The 17,090-nt window shown below is 40.6% G+C and overlaps 1 protein-coding gene across 1 annotated transcript in view; it reads right to left on the reverse strand.

Annotated features, from left to right (window-relative positions):
- Positions 1-391: 391 nt before the first annotated feature.
- The window catches only part of ADGRG4 (adhesion G protein-coupled receptor G4), a 139,162-nt gene continuing 122,463 nt past the window's right edge, over positions 392-17,090 (reverse strand). The window contains 1 exon segment of the mRNA XM_060086393.1: positions 392-615. Coding sequence (XP_059942376.1) covers positions 392-615 — 224 coding nt within the window.

The following is a 17,090-nucleotide window of genomic DNA, read 5'->3' on the forward strand; positions in this document are numbered from 1 at the left end:
TAACCCGGGGCGCTATGGTGTCAGGCTTAGGGACTAGCCTGCAGGGGCTCTCCTGCCCCCAGGTTTGCTTCATGGCCGCACTGTCTGCGAGAGGGACTCAGCCTCTGCTTCTCAGGGGGCCGCACCTCAGCCCCTGTTGGCTATCCCTGATGGAAGGGTTGGCATCTCACACCCCGCGGGCCGACCTCCTCCTCCCGGCCCTCCACCAGCTCTTTCCTTCCTCCCTGCCACTCTCCTTCCCTCTCTTGCCTTCCTGCCCTTCTCTTCAGGTCTGTGAGGGTGACTCTCCTAGTAGAACAGGCTGTAGCTCAGGCTCTGACCCGGGGACCAGCGGAAGGCCCCCAAGAGAGCAGCTCACTTTCCCTGGTAGGGGTGGCATGTGCGGTCTGCCTTAGCTCGTGTTGGCGATGGCTGGTGGTCTGGTCACATGACCCCAGAGCTGGACCTCCTGCAGGTGGGTGGGGCCTTTATGCTTTAAAGGGGGTCTTCTCCAGCTGGTTTCTTGCAGAACATTCTGTGTTCTCAGACTTGGTGCAAACGTGGGTAGGGGGTCTTGGTGGACCTGGTATGTGCTAACTTTCTGGATGTGCTCTAGCTGCCCTAGGCTGTGAGGGCCTGAGGGGCACCATGAGGGAGACACAGTGGGATCAGGTAGGGCCGGAGGCAGTCAGCAGCAGGTGACACTTGGAAGGGTTTGGTGCCAACCCCTGGGCTTTTCTTTACTTCAGACCTGACGTAAAGGCCAGAGCAGCAGGCAACGAATGACCATAACACATAACTGGTGCAGGAAGTGGGGTCAATATCTGTGCCTCTCTCCCCCCAAAACGGGAGGCTCTGGCAGATGGGGGAGGGAAGCACCACAGCAACAGAGCCTGATGATATACAAGAGGTTCACATTGGAAGGAATAGGCAAGGCAGGGTAAGCAGGCTTAGGACTGGCTAGCTGGAATAATTTCCCTGGGCTCCAGGAGCTGTCCCTGCTTGTCTGGTACCTGGCCCTGGGGCGGTTAGGGCAGGTGGATAGTGGCTGGAGTGGAGAGTTGGGGGTGGGGTACTCTGGAGTAGTTGATTCACACTGAAATGACCTCACCCACAAGTTGTTTGTTATCTCTAGGAATTGGCTACCCTGAGGGGGCAGTCCCTCTAGGGTCAGCAAGGCCCAAGAGCCCAGATGTCAGAGCATCAAAATACAAAAAATAAAAGACCTGGTTATTACACAGGGGACCACAGGTCAGCAACTTAGTGTCAACTGAAGAAAACAGAAGTCTTTGCATTGTACTAGCAACTTTTCTCTAAGTTTATTTCGAAATTTAAAAAAAAGAAAAGAAAAAGAGAGAAAAGACAAAAAAGGGCCCATCCAGAATATCATAGTCCTTGAAGGAGGACCCTATCTTTCCCTCTCCTACATTTTGTTTCCATGGCCAGACAGACAGCCCAGCCCACCCCACTGCAGTGGAACTCAGGCCTTAGTAACTAGAACTCACTAGAAGAAGGCAGACAATTGTTGAGTAGATTTGGTATGGTCCCATAAGTCTACCATATTCGTAAACCCCTGGAAGGCAGAAATTGGGGCCAAAATTGCAAGCCCCCCAGCAGACCTGCTGGTACTGGAAACGTAGAGATTCAGCCTTCTACAACCACTAAATCTCAGGAAAAACAATCTTGGGACAACAGGACATCTTAGAATTGGCCACATGAATAGCCAGACAGATGCAGCATCTAACTAAAACACTTAACAATATAACTAAGCTTTTACATGAGGTGCTGGGAACTCCTACAGACCTTTCTCCTGGGCATCCCCTGCAGCCTGGGGTGACTGGCTGTGTGCCTTGTTCCGGGGTCCCTCCCGATGGCAAGTGGACTTTCCATACTCAGCTGGGTGTGGCAAACCAGCAACACCTACATGCAAGTATACTTACAAGAGTCTTGGCACATTGACCTAATGTCAGGGGGGAATTGTGGGAAAATAAAGTTGAGCGCAGTAAGTCACTGCTAGCAAAATGACATTTGACCAAACCATTCACATTGGCCAGGTCAGAAACTGTCAGAAGCCCCAGCTCTAATCACTATGTCTGATAAGTTCCTTACAAGAAACCTGTCCTGCTTCTTTTGATCTCCCCCCAAACCCTGCAATGTGATGACTACCCCGGTATAATTAAAAATTCCTGCAGGTAGGGCTTCCCTGGTGGCGCAGTGGTTGAGAGTCTGCCTGCTGATGCAGGGGATGCGGGTTCGTGCCCCGGTCTGGGAGGATCCCACATGCCGCGGAGCGGCTGGGCCCGTGAGCCATGGCCGCTGAGCCTGCGCATCCGGAGCCTGTGCTCCGCAATGGGAGAGGCCACAACAGTGAGAGGCCCGCGTACCGCAAAAAAAAAAAAAAAAAAAAAAAAAAAAAAATTCCTGCAGGTAGGCTTCTATCCCATACGTGTGTGTGTGTGTGTGTGTGTGTGTATCCCCACCCAGGGCCAGGTGTGCTCTCTCTCTCTCTCTCTCTCCCTCCACTTGAACATGAGAAAGCCCTTTAACCAGTGGGTCCTCCCACCCAGGGATGGGCAAAGTGAGAGGAGTCCCTGGGAGAGAGAGAGAGAGAGAGAGAGAGAGAGAGAGAGAGAGGGTGGGCAGGCACCTGGTTCTGGGGACATACATATAAAAATAAACCTCTGAATCGCTTGAAAACATTGGCTCTGGTGTGGTGTGTTTTGACATCCAATACCTTTAAGCAGGAGAGAACAGCAGACCCAGCACTGAGCTGAGTCAGATCATAATGATGAGAGTCCTAGGTAGAACACTGGGCTTGGGGAAGAAGCATAGATTCAGTAACTAGAGCAAGGGACAAGGGAGCCTGGACCTTGGGACAAGGCATGTGCAAAGTGGTAAAGAGCATGACTTTGCTGCCTTTCCGTTCATTTAGAGCGTCCATCATGCAGCAGGTGCAGGTGCTGGGCTACATGCTGACTATACAGTGACAGCTAAGACAGGATTGTCCCAGCCCTGGTGAAGTGGGTGAACAGAAATGGCTTCTGCTCCACTGCTAGCTATGTGATCTTGGGCAAATCACTTCAGCGCCTTATGATTTGGTTTTCTCAACTGTAAAATAAGGATGATAATACCTACCTCACATGGTTGTTTTGAAGCAGTGGCAGCTCCTGGATTTCCATACAGGAGTGACTCAGTCACAGTTTAGTTGGAGGGGACAGTTTAGTTGAAGAGGACAGCCTAAAAAATAGCTGGGTCACAGTGTGTAAAAAATACCAAGGAATCAGCAGTGTCTTTTCATTCTGTATATAATTATCTGGAGTTGTTTTTCAGAGATATGATGGAGATGGGAGGAAAGCTAAAACTTTCCTTCCCCCTGACATCCTTCAAGCCACCTCCTGACTCAAATACTTCATGAGGACAAAGCAAAATAATGTGTGTAAAGTGCTTACTACAGTACCTGGAACATAGTAAGTGGAACCTTAACAAAATCCAATTATACAATTTGCCAAAAAGACTGGACTTACAAAACCATAATCCAGCAGGTTGGGCTAGATTTACAGTAATTCTTAGTTCTCGCTACACCTCAGCATCATCTCAGGAGGTGTTAAGGGATACCTGTGCCTAGGCCCCAGCCCCAGAGGCTCTGAATCAATTGCTCTGGTCTGGATCCCTAAAATCTGTATATATATATATATATATATATATATATATATATTTTTTTTTTTTTTTTTTTTTTTTTTTTTTTTTTTTTTTTGCTGCACAGCATTTGGGATCTTAGTTCCCCGACCAGGGATAGAACCTGCGCCCCCTGCATTGGAAGCATGGAGTCTTAACCATTGGACTGCCAGGGAAGTCCCTAAGATCTGTATTTTAAAAATCTCACAAGGTGATTCCTAATGTATGGCAAGGGTTGAGACCAATATTAGGGCCTGGAGATGCTGCTAAGTCTGGAACTGGGGGTCAAATTATCATCTCCTAGCAAGAAGGGAGACCTGAAGACCCTGGGAATGAGTCATGGCCCTTAAAAGTAGGGTTGGGGGGATGGTGACCACATTGATCAAACTACAAGGTGGGTGGCTGTTCTTTTTCCTTTTCTTTTTGCTTTTATTATTATTTTAATTTTTTGCTTTCAAAGATATAGCATTATGTCAATAGAACTATAACCACAGTGTTCTTTCTTATGCTTTTCCCAATGGAAATGCCACATCATAAAACACTTTGGGAACTCACTGGCTAATTGAATGAATAATTCAATCTTCAGGAAATTAGATGCAGCATAAACATCCTTTTATAAAATTTTGACTTTGAGCTCAACATGTTGCTTGGCAAATACATTTGAGAATATGTGCATCTTGTTTATTTCTGGGTTCACAGCATCTATTCCAGTGACTTTATACAGAGTAGGCTCTCAGTAATTGTTTGTTGAATGAATGAAGGAAGGAAGGAAATTAACATGGCTCCCCAGACTGATCAATGGAACTGAGCTTAGCTGCTAAGACATATTCTAGTTTAGGAATGCATACATGTGAGACAAGTCTCTTGTCTTTATATTAGGAAGTTAATGTTAATTTTAAAATAACTAATTGTAACTAAGGATTCTCATATGTGCTGCCACCCTCAGAAGACTTGAGTGAAGGGGAGTTAGAGTTATGACTCTGAGCTGGTATATCAATAGTTCTGATACTTCCTCCTTGAATATGTATCACTAGGTCAGTGCAAACTTGCATCTTGACCATTAAAAAAAAATAGTTGGGTCACAGTGTGTAAAAAATAGACACATAGATCAATGGAACAGAAGAAGGATCCTAGACTAGATGAACGCAAATATGTTCAATTGATTTTTTATGAAAATGCAAAAGCATTACAATGGAGAAGGAATAGTATTTCCAACAAAGAATGCTAGAACAATTGGACATCCATACACAAAATCAAAATGACCCTCAACCTAAACCTCATACCATACACAAAAATTAATTCCAAATGATAATAGATTTAAATAAAAACAAAATTATTTTTAAAAATTTAGAAGAGATCATAGGAGAAAATCATTGATATCCAGGCCTAGACAGAGTTCTTAGGACATGATGCTAAAAGCATGATACATTAAAAAAAACAAATTAATAAATTGGACATCATATTTTCCCTGGAAAGATCCATTAAGAGAGTGAAAAGACAAGGTAGAGACTGGGAGAAAATATTTATAAACTGGATTCGTTTCCTAGGACTGCTATAACAAATTACCACAACTTTGGTGGTTTAAAACAACAGAAATTTATTCCCTCACAGTTCTGCAGGGCAGAAGTCAAATATCAAGGTGTCAGTATATTTCTCTGAAGGCTGTAAGCAAAGGATTCTTCCTTGCCTCTTCCTAGTTTCTCATGGTTGCTGGCAATCCTTAGCATTCCTTGGCTGTAGATGCATTACTCTAATCCCAGCTTCCTTTGTCACATGGTGTTCTCCTTAAGTGTCTGTGTCCAAATTTTCTTCTTTTTATTAGGACACCAGTCATTGGATTAGGGCCCATCCTCATCCAGTATGACTTCATCTTACCTTGATTATATCTGCAAAGATCCTATTTCCAAATAACATCACAGTCATAGGTACTGGGGTTTTGGGGGAACACGATTAAGCCCACAACTTAAACCATATATTCAAAAAAGGCCTTATATCTATAATATATAAAGAACTCTCAAAACTCAACAATAAAAACACAATCCATCCAGTTATAAAATGGGTACAAGACATCAGCAGATATTTCACCAAAGAGGAGACATGTATGGCAAATAAACACAGGAACAAATATTCAACATCATTAGCTACCAGGGAAATACAAATTAGAACCACCAGGAGTTATCACTACACACCTATTAGAACAGTTAAAATAAAAAATAGTGATAATACTAAATGCTGGTGAGGATGTGGAAAAATTGGATCACTCATGCACTGCTAGTGGGAATGTAAAATGGTACAGATACTCTGGAAAACAGTTTGGCAATTTCTTATAATTTTAAATATACACTTACCACATGACCCAGCAATCCCACTCCTGGGCATAAAGAAATGGAAACTTATGTCCACACAAAAAAGTGTACACTATTGTTCATAGCAGTTTTACTTGTAATAGCCAAACATTGGAAATAATTCACATATTCTTCAGTGAGTGTTGGTTGCACAAACTCTCGTATATGGTGGAACACAGTAAAAAAATAAATGAACTATTGACGCATGCAACAATTTGGATGGATCTCAATGACATCATACGTAGTGAAAAAAATCTCAAAAGGTTATATACCGTTTTATTCCATTTACATAGCATTTTGAAATGACAAAACTTCAGAGATGGAGAACAGATTAGTGGTTGCCATGGGACAGGGATGGGGGTTAGGTGCAAATCCATAGAGGGAGCACCAGGAAGTTATTTTGTGGTAATGGAAACAGTTCTGTGTCTTGATTGTGGTAGTGGTTACACAAATCTATACTTGGGATGAAAATGCATAGAGCTATATACACATAAGTGAATGTAGGTTTAAAAACTGTGGAAAATGAATAAAGTGTTTAATGATATTATACTAATGTCAGTTTTCTGATTTTGATATTGTACTACAGTTATATAAGATGTCACAATTGGGGGAAGCTGGGGGCAGGGTGTGTGGATCTTTCTACTATTTTTGCAACTTCCTGTGAGTCTATAATGATTTCAAAGCTTTTTTAATGGTCTGAATACCAGGTGTGTGTGTGGATTCCATTAAATTATCTTCATCATCTTTGCAGGATCATCAGAGTTATTATAAGCTCTGTGTAGTAATAATAAAGATTTATCAGGTACTTAGTATGTGTGAGCTACTGTGCTAAGCATTTTACATTCATTATCCCATCTGATTCATACTCTAGCCAGAAGAAATAAGTAGCATTATGTCACCTGCCTTTTATAGATCAAGAAACTGAAAATCGGAGAAGTTCTGTAACTTGCCCCAGGCCACAGGGCTATAAGTGGCAGAACAAAGGCTTGAACATGGATCTATCTGACTCCAAAGCATGTGATTGAAAACACAATGCCATAATGACTCCATACTCGGGCAGTTGTGAGGCAAAAATGAGCCATCATATGTCAGTTGCCTAGCTCAATGTCTGGAACATGACCAACATTCAGTGACCAGCATGCTTTTACTATCATCATCTTCATTACAGATGATCCCCGACTTACAATGGTTCAACTTGAGGATGTTGCAAAAGCGATATGCATTCAGTAGAAACCCTACTTCGAATTTTGAATTTGATTTTTTTTCTGGGCTAGTGATATGCGGTCAGATACTCTCTCGTGATGCTGGGCAGTGGCAGCCATAGCAGCTCCCCGTCAGCCACGCAATCATGAAGGTAAACACCTGATACCCTTACAACAATTCTGTACCCAGACAACCATTCTGTTTTCACTTTCAGGACAGTATTCAATAAATTACATGAGGTATTCCCACTTTATTATAAAATACTTTGTGTTAGATGATTTTGCCCAACTGTAGGCTTATGTAAGTGTTCTGAGCATATATAAGGTAGACTAGGCTATGATGCTCTGTAAGTTAGGTGTATTCAATGCATTTTCAACTTCATGATTTTTTTCAACTTATGATGGGTTTATTGGGACATAACCCCATTGTAAATGGAGGAAGTTACGTATTATTTACTTACGTATTATTTACTAATTGTGGTCTTAGCCTTAGACCTGAGGAGCATCTGGTCCTTATGCATAGGGCAATGTGAAAAATGCCGTAAGAGTCAGATTCTCATTTGTAAAATCATAAAAATAACAGCCACACAGGGTGATTGTGAGTTTTGAGTAAAATTAAAGGTGATAATATACGTGAAGAGTGCTCTGTAAACAACAAAGGTCCCCACATGCTAGCTGCAGTGCATTTTATTCTATTACTTTACCTGGAGATTGGCAGCTAAAAAGCTTTTTGCCTCTCAGCCATGCCACAATCCACAAGCTCATCACCCTGCTCACTCGCTATGTGTTTCTATGGCATCAATCACCATAGTTTCTAGATTCTTTGACAGAAATATTAGGTGAAAGGAAGCTTAATGGAAGGAATCTGTGAATTTGATTTCAAAGAACTCCATCCTCTCCAGCTTGAAGCAGCGTTAAGCTGAGCAGCAGGTCACATATTCACTGATTTTCCATTCACTGCTTCCAGGTTCCTTTTGCAAAACTTAACGTGATGAACTTAAAGTTTTTAAAATTATTATTATTTTTATTGAAGTATAGTTACTGTACAATATTGTATAAGTTAGAGGTGTACAATATAGTGATTGAAAATTTTAAAGGTTGTACTCCATTTATATTACTATCAAATATTGGCTATATTTCCCGTGTTGTAAATCTATCCTTGTAGCTTATATTATACCTAATAATTTGTACGAAACTTAGAGTTATTTTTGAGGGTTTCAATAATTGATAGCTTTCCCCCAAATCGTCTTTCCTGCTGGTGTAGAATTTCATGGTCGTTCCTCTACATCAGGGGTTGGCCAACTGTGACCCGTGGGCCAAATATGGCCTCCCATCTGTTTTTGTATGGTCCTTGAACTAAGTGGTTTTGTCTTTATATTTTTTATTGCTTGAAAAAAAGTAAAACATCAGAGAATAATATTTCACAACACATGAAGATTACATGAAATTCATACTTCAGTGTCCATAAATAAACTTCTGTTGGAACATAGATACTCTCATTGTTCAGGCAGAATTGAATAGTTGTAAAGCTGAAAATTTTCTTAGCTGGCCCTTTACATATAAAGCTTGCCAACCCCTGCTCTGCATAAGAACATCAATCATCCCAAATGAACTTATCTACGAAAAAGAAACAGACTCACAGACATAGAGAACAGACTTGTGGTTGCCAAGGTGGGGTGGGGGAGGGATGGATTGGGGGTTTGGGGTTAGCAGATGCAAACTGTTATATGTTTTCGGTTGGCCAAAAAGGTTCGTTCGGTTTTTTTGCATACGATGGCTCTAGTAGCACTTAGTTGTCTTTAACTTCATTCCAAAACAATTTTGTTAGATTGTATGTGACAGCTGTCATATCAGCGTGCATTTATAAAATGACATCAAAATTGGTGAATTTTTGTGTAGCCATTTTAATATTGAAGATGGAAGAAAAAAAGCAACATTTTAGGCACATTATGCTTTATTATCTCAAGAAAGGTAAAAACGCAACTGAAATGCAAAAAAAGATTTGTGCAATGTAGGGAGAAGGTGCTGTGACTGATTGAACGTGTCAAAAGTGGTTGGCGAAGTTTCGTGCTGAAGATTTCTCACTGGACGATGCTCCACAGTTGGGTAGACCAGTTGACATTGATAGCGATCAAATTGAGACATTTATTGAGAACAATCAACATTATACCACGCGGGAGATAGCTGACATACTCAAAATATCCAAATCAAGCGTTGAAAATCAGTTGCACCAGCTTGGTTACATTCATCACTTTGATGTTTGGGTTCCACATAAGTTAAGCGAAAAAAACCTTCTTGACCATATTTCTGCATGTGGTTCTCTACTTAAACGTAATGAAAACATTCCTTTTTAAAACAAACTGTGACGGGTGATGAAAAGTGGATACTGTACAATAATGTGGAACAGAAGAGATCGTGGGGCAAGCGAAATGAACAACCACCTACCACACCACAGGCCAGTCTTCATCTAAAGAAGGTGATGTGTATATGGTGGGATTGGAAGGGAGTCCTCTATCATGAGTTCCTTCCAGAAAACCAAACGATTAATTCCAACAAGTACTGCTCCCAACTAGACCAACTGAAAGCAGCACTCGACGAAAAGCGTCCGGAATTAGTCAACAGAAAACGCATAATCTTCCATCAGGATAACACAAGACTGCATGTTTCTTTGATGACCAGGCAAAAACTGTTACAGCTTGGCTGTGAAGTTCTGATTCACCCGCCATATTCACCAGACATTGCCCCTTCGGATTTCCATTTATTTTGGTCTTTACAAAATTCTCTTAATGGAAAAAATTTCAATTCCTGGAAGACTGTAAAAGGCACCTGGAACAGTTCTTTGCTCAAAAAGATAAAAAGTTTTGGGAAGACGGAATTATGAAGTTGCCTGAAAAATGGCAGAAGGTAGTGGAACAAAAGGGTGAATACGTTGTTCAATAAAGTCCTTGGTAAAAATGAAAAATGTGCCTTTTATTTTTACTTAAAAACCAAAGGCACTTTTCGGCCAACCCAATAGAATGGATAAACAACAAAGTCCTACTGTATAGCACAGGGAACTATATTCAATATTCTGTGATAAACCATAATGGAAAAATATGAAAAATAATGTATAACTGAATCACTTTGCTGTACAGCAGAAATGAACACAATATTGTAAATCAACTATACTTTAATAAAATAAATTTTTAAGAAAAGAACATTGATGATCCAATATGGAGGCCAATAAAAGCTAGCTAGTTCGACACTCAACCTACATTGAGCCCTACCCCTCATCCCTACACACCATTCTCCTCTTCACTCCCCCCCACCCCCCATATTTCTAACCAAATCTATCTCCCACACTATATTGCAAGCTCTTTGGAGGGAATGATCCATTTTTTTCTCCTTGTATCCTACAAGGTGCCTGGCACAGTGTTTTACTCATAATAGACAAGTGATGAGTGTGTTTTAAACAACAGAGCTGTATAAAATTTCCATAGCAACTGGGTTTCTGAAGCGTCACCATGCAGAATTCTTTATACCCAATCAATTCCATTCAGTGCCTGAGGTCAGATGTAGAGATGTTACAGGTAAAATAGTATTTACACTCGATTGCAGGAAGATTCAGGAATCACAGTTCTGTTTCAATGTCTGTTGTTTTTACTCTTGGAGTAAAGAAGACCTTCTCAATATGTCAGAAAACCCCCCAACCATAAAAAGATTGATACATTAGACTACATAGTAATAAAGAATTTATGAATGGCAAAACCACCTAAACAGAGTAAAGAGACAAATGAACTGGGGAGAAGAGGGATTAATATAAGATAAAGGGCAAATTTCCCTAAATGAACAGCTCTTACAAGTCAATAGGAAAAAGACCAACAGGCCTTAGAAAAATAGGTGAAGAAGATGAACAAACAGTTCACAGAGGAGCAAATACAAATGGCTATTGACATAAGAAACGATGCTCAGGGAGGTCCTAAGTGCAACCCTCGGTCCCAGCTAGTTCTTGCCCGTGGGAGGCAGTGGAACCCGGGAGAAGTCCAGCACGAATCCCTCCTCCCTCATCTTCATCACTTAGGGAGCGGTCATTTCATTCAGCAGTCACTTACCACGCACCTGCTACAAACCAGATGCTGTGCGAGGTACTCATGTGCTTATCTTTTTTCTAAATTGAGGTAGCGTTCATACCCACCACCTATCAAAATACAGAACATTTTCATCTCCCCAGAAAAATTTCTTATGCTTCTTCCCAGTCTATCTCTGCCCCAGACCTTTATTTTGATTTCTATTATCAGGGATTAGTTTTGCCTCTTGGAGAACTTCATATAAAGGGAATCATACAGCAAAAAAGAAGATGCTCAGCTTCGGTAATAAGAGAAATGCAAATCTAAATTCCACCACGATACCATTTTTCACCTATAACACTGACAAAGGTTAATGACATATTTCACTCATGAAAGTGTGGGGAAACAAGCACTCTCATGCACTGCCGGTAGAAGCATACATTTTCTCTGTATAAAAATACTCATGCCTTAAAAAAAAACAGAAAAGAAAAGAAAATATGCATGCCTTTTGACCAAACAGTTCCACTTCTAGGAATTTATTCTGCAGATATACTCATATATGTGTTAAATAATTTACACACAAGGTTAATCATTGCAACATTTAAAAAATAACAGCAAAATATTAGAAACAAGCAAAATATAAATCAGTAGGTGACTGATTAAATAAATGATGTTAACTCTATAAATAGAATACTCTGCAGCCATAAAAAGAATAAGGAAGGGTTTTACATGAAAGAAAATGATAGAATTTTCAACGTATGTATACCCTCTTGTAAATTTTGAATTTATAGCATGTAATGCATTACTTATACAAAAGTAAATTTAATTTTTAAAATGTGTTTATTTCTTGTTTCTTGATGGCGGATATTCAGGGTTTGTTTCATTGCCATTCCTTAGACGTATGCTAGACAATTCTATCTGTTCAGTAGTTAATAAAACTTATTAAATAAATGTTTGTTTGGAAGGGTAAGGATTTGCCGATTTAGGGAATACTTTAGGCTATTGGTCATGAATTTTAGCACATAAAATTTGAGTCTGGGGCTTCGCAATGAAAATCAAGGTTTATGGAAATATAAACACATTTTAACTTAGTCACAGGCACTGATGGTGATGAATATAGGCAAAATCTCTCACTTATAGTGAATCATTAATTTTGATAATTGAAGTGTAAATAGGACCATAAATAGAATTTCCAATTATTCTCCTATGCCAAATACATCAGATTGGGTTTAGTCATGACATATTTATAATGAGTGATATTTCTTCCTATTTTCTGCACCCTGTTCTGTGCAGTCTAGTATTGATCATGAGAGAATGAAGGACTCTGCCTCTTCCCAGGTCTGTTTTGATTTGTTATCCTTCCGGATAAATGTCAAACAAATTGGGAGCTTTAATGGCTCCTTCATAAGCTAACCAAAGGAGAAAAATTCTTTCTTCTCTGAGTGTATTGTTTCTAGGGATGAGATTGGATTGAAAGCACATCCATACACATATAAAATTAACTGTTATAATAGCAATTAATTTTGCTTATACTAACAACTGGGTGTGAACATCCTCAAAGTGCAATGTAAGTCTTCAGTATCCAAATAATATACTACATGATTTTAAAACTCTAGGAGTAGTCAATGCTTTCCAACGACACTAACAATATCACACTCTAGTGCAAGGGTTATTGCTTGTTTGCTGATCTGTCTCCCCCACTGGCTTGGGAGCTCTGTAAAGGCAGGGATCATGCATATTTTCATCTTTTTAGCTTCCTTCTCTAGGTTCTCATAATCTTTGTCATAGAATAGATGCTCAGTTGGTTGTCAAATGAATAAGTCCCCTCTCCCTGTTGTTATCTGCCACATTTAAAAAAGCAAGAGTAGAGACTTTATTGTGTACGTTTTGGGGTCAAAGTAATAGGCAGAGGGCAAGCAGGACTCCCCAGTCGTGCTTTACTGTCCCTATGAACCCCCGACCAACCATGCCCTAAGTCATATGGTCTACAACTACTGGCACTCAAAAAGAATCAAGTGTAAGAACCCCAAAGAGTAAAAAAGCACTAACTTGGAAGCACTGTACTCTTGGCCCCCATACTAATTTGTACCTTGTTAATTTTAATTTAATAGTCTTTGCTGCTTGATTCATTTACCAACATGGATAACACAGGTCCAGACAACATCCAACAGAAAAGTTTAGAATTCAAATGAATTTGTTTATGGTTTAAACCTCTGTTCATTCGTTTAATGAAAATTAAATGCTTAAAATTCATTCGAGTACATGTTCCTAACTAGATTTATCGCTTTTATCCATTTCTGTCTCTAAACCTCTTGCTACTCTATAAACCAGGAGTTGGCAAACTCTGACCCATGCATAGATCAGTCACTTATTTTTGCAAATAAAATTTTATGAGAACACAGACACATCCATTTGTTTATGTCTGGGGCTGCTTTCACAACAGAGTTGAGTAGCTATGGCAGAGACTGAGTGGCTCCCAAGCCTAAAGTACTTACTATTTGGCCCTTTACAGAAAAAAACTTCACTGACTTCTGCTATTTCTGCATGATCGTATGACAAAAGATCTAAAGGAGGGTACATTGCCTCAACAAATAACTAATATTTAACTGAACTCAAATGTGTGCCAGACCCTAGGAATTAAAAGACGATGAAGACCCTGAATAGTGTTTGTACAAGATACACTATCAGCACCAAGAAAAGTACATATTCCCATTCCAGGTGACAAGGTAAACAATGGTGCATTTGTGATCTAAATGTTACAGTGAAAAGCCACCAGACACAAGATGAGGATCTGAGGCAGGCTAATCTGCTCTGCCTTTCACAGAAGCAATTATATACTTTCTAGAAACGTGGAGAAATTCATTCCAGTGGAGAAATACCTACCTCAACCAAGCAATGTGCTAGGAAACAACTTGGATTGAAAGTAGGAAGACTCTTAGCTCTATAACTAATAAATAATAATAGTTAATACATAAAGCACTTATTATATGCCAGGCATATATATTAACTTGTCTAACGCTCATAAAAACTCCATGAGTAAGGAGTTTTATTCATTATCCTCACTTCACAAATGAGGAAATTGAGGTACAGAGAGGTAAAGTAACTTGCCCAAATCACACAGCTAGTAAGTGGGAGTAGGGATTTGAATCTATGTGGTTTGGCTTTGGAGTCTGAGCTCTTAACCATCCGTACTGTCTTTAACTGATTTGTGACTTTGGACACCTCGCTCAATCTCCCTGAACCTCTTTCTCCTCATCTGTAAAATAAAAATGTTGGTCATAATCTCTCAAGTTTTTATAGCTATACTATTTCACGATTAGTGGGATTAATAGACATTTACAAGTACCTAACACTGTGAGAATTACAAAAGACAATATAAGACATGTATTATTCATTCATTCAACGAATAGTTAATGAGTGTCTACTGTGTACCAAACTGTGCTCCAGGCACTAGAGATAGAGCAGTGAATGAAACAGAAAAAAATCCCTGCTCTCGTAGTACTTGCATTCTATGCCATAATAATACGGAAAAACATTTGTAGAGCAATTGCAATGCACCTGACATTGTGCTATGTAATTTACGTGGGTCGTTGTCTCCTTTAGTCTTCACAGTGGTCATGAGCCCTATGGTATAGATGAGAAAACTGAGACTTGGAGAGGTGAGGTACTTACCAAAGGTCACGGCAGAGCCCAGTTCTGTCTACTTGCAGAGTTCATGTGTTAACTCCTGTTGCACTATTTTCCTTATAAGGATTTTATAACCAATGAACTGGCTAACATACAGTTATAGTGAACTCGCTTAAAAAGAATCTCTTGGTATTTTGATAGTTTTTTTTAAAGTGAAGCAAGTGTAATGGTAGGAATCTAATCTGCAAAGTCACATGAGAAACTCTGAGCTGACAAGCCAGAACATAAGGATTCCTTATCTGTATGGTGACCACTGGGCCTCTTGAGAAGAATCACAAAAGGGATTTAGAGATTGAGTCTCCCATTGTAGGATTAAAATTCTGGGACAAAGTAGGAGGACAAAGAGTGCCCTAACCTCTGGCTGGGGAATGGGGGAAGGCCCCAGTATGATGGAAAATTCACTCTAAGGAAGAAGATAGAAAAAGAAGAGAAGGGCAACTTCCCTGGTGGCACAGTGGTTAAGAATCCGCCTGCCAATGCAGGGGACACAGGTTCGAGCCCTGGTCCAGGAAGATCCCACATGCTGCGGAGCAACTAAGCCCGTGAGCCACAACTACTGAGCCTGTGCTCTAGAGCCTGTGAGCTACAACTACTGAAGCTCATGAGCCACAACTACTGAAGCTCATGAGCCACAACTACTGAAGCCCGCGCGTCTAGAGCCCGTGCTCTGCAACACGAGAAGCCACCGCAAAGAGAAGCACACGCACTGCAATGAAGAGTGGCCCCACTCACCGCAACCAGAGAAAAGCCCGCGTGCAGCAGCGAAGATCCAATGCAGCCAATAAATAAATAAGTAAATAAATAAATTTTTAAAAAAGGAAGGACGAAGGGAAGGAAGGATGGAAGGGAGGGAGAGGGAGAGAGAGAGAATATACTTTTGTCTTTGGTCTTGACTTTGAAGTCATCAAAGAATGCATTTGGGACCCAGAATGGTCTCAATCAAATGCTCTCTAGCCCAGATCCTAGAAGAACTTGTGCCCCCACAAAGTGTACTGCCAAGCAGGGAATTGACTCTCGTAGTTTCAGTAGCAAAACTGTGCAAGGACTCAGAGCCAATTTTTGTGAATGTCCTAAAGTTTGGTGTGACCCTATGGAACAACGTTTGCAAAACCTGAATGGATTCAACCATTCTAAAGTCCACCCTCAGGAGATTTTATATGGTCATTGTTTTTAGTACTTGTGTTTATATAGCTAAAGTCAAGTCAAGGCTGTATAACTATCCAATGAATTTAGAATATTCCACTGCCTCAACCATTGTACAAATGTCTCAACAATTGATTGCTACACGGTGGATCCAATTGGCTGAGTAGGTGCTAGGATTTGGCTCTGTCAGTGGTGTGGGGAGTGGGGAGACTCATTCAGGTTTGAAGCTAAGCTAGGATTCAGACACATCTAAATTCTCCAGCTTCATTGAGCCCTCCAATCCATCACTCCATCACTTTCTCTCAAGTCCTTCCCCTTCTCCCATCCTTCCTTCCTTGTCCAGCTTAGGTTCCATGAGCCATTATTATAATCACTTCTTTGCAACTCCCTGGTTTCTCTTTCTCCCTCACTCCTCTCTCTCTCCTCCCCCATAGTATTTACCTGGCAAAAGTCCAACTCTGATTGAACTCAGCATCAGAGCCACTAAATATTTCTGGAGATAATCACAGAACTGGGATGCCTGCCTTCACTTTCAATTCATGATCACAAGTATCAAATGGCACTTAATACCACCAGGCAATCCTGGTACATTTCCCTGGTAAATTCATTTTATCACTCTCCAAAATAATTGTGTCACGTCTCTCCTCTCTCCTCAAACCTGCTATACTCATTCTCAGCAGATGACCTCACTTTATATTTCATTGAGATAATAGAAGCCCCCTTACAGGAATCCCCTCCTTACTTCAGTTATCAATCATACCCTTCCCCCAGCTATTCCTAGTCTTTCACTGAAGACTTCAGTACCTGAATTACCATCTTATCAGCCCAAACCCTTGATATTCTTGGTGACTTCAACATCTAAGTATAGGATCCATCCAACACTCTAGCTGCTCAGATCCATGACTCCCTTTCTCTCTTTGTGATCTTTTCCTCCAACCCACTTCAGCCACTTATTCCCATAGTCATTGTCCAAAAATGCACTATCTGCAAAATTTTGACTTCAAGCATCTCTC

Source organism: Mesoplodon densirostris, chromosome X (genome assembly GCF_025265405.1).
Source record: "Mesoplodon densirostris isolate mMesDen1 chromosome X, mMesDen1 primary haplotype, whole genome shotgun sequence".
Classification (NCBI taxonomy): Eukaryota; Metazoa; Chordata; class Mammalia; order Artiodactyla; family Ziphiidae; genus Mesoplodon; species Mesoplodon densirostris.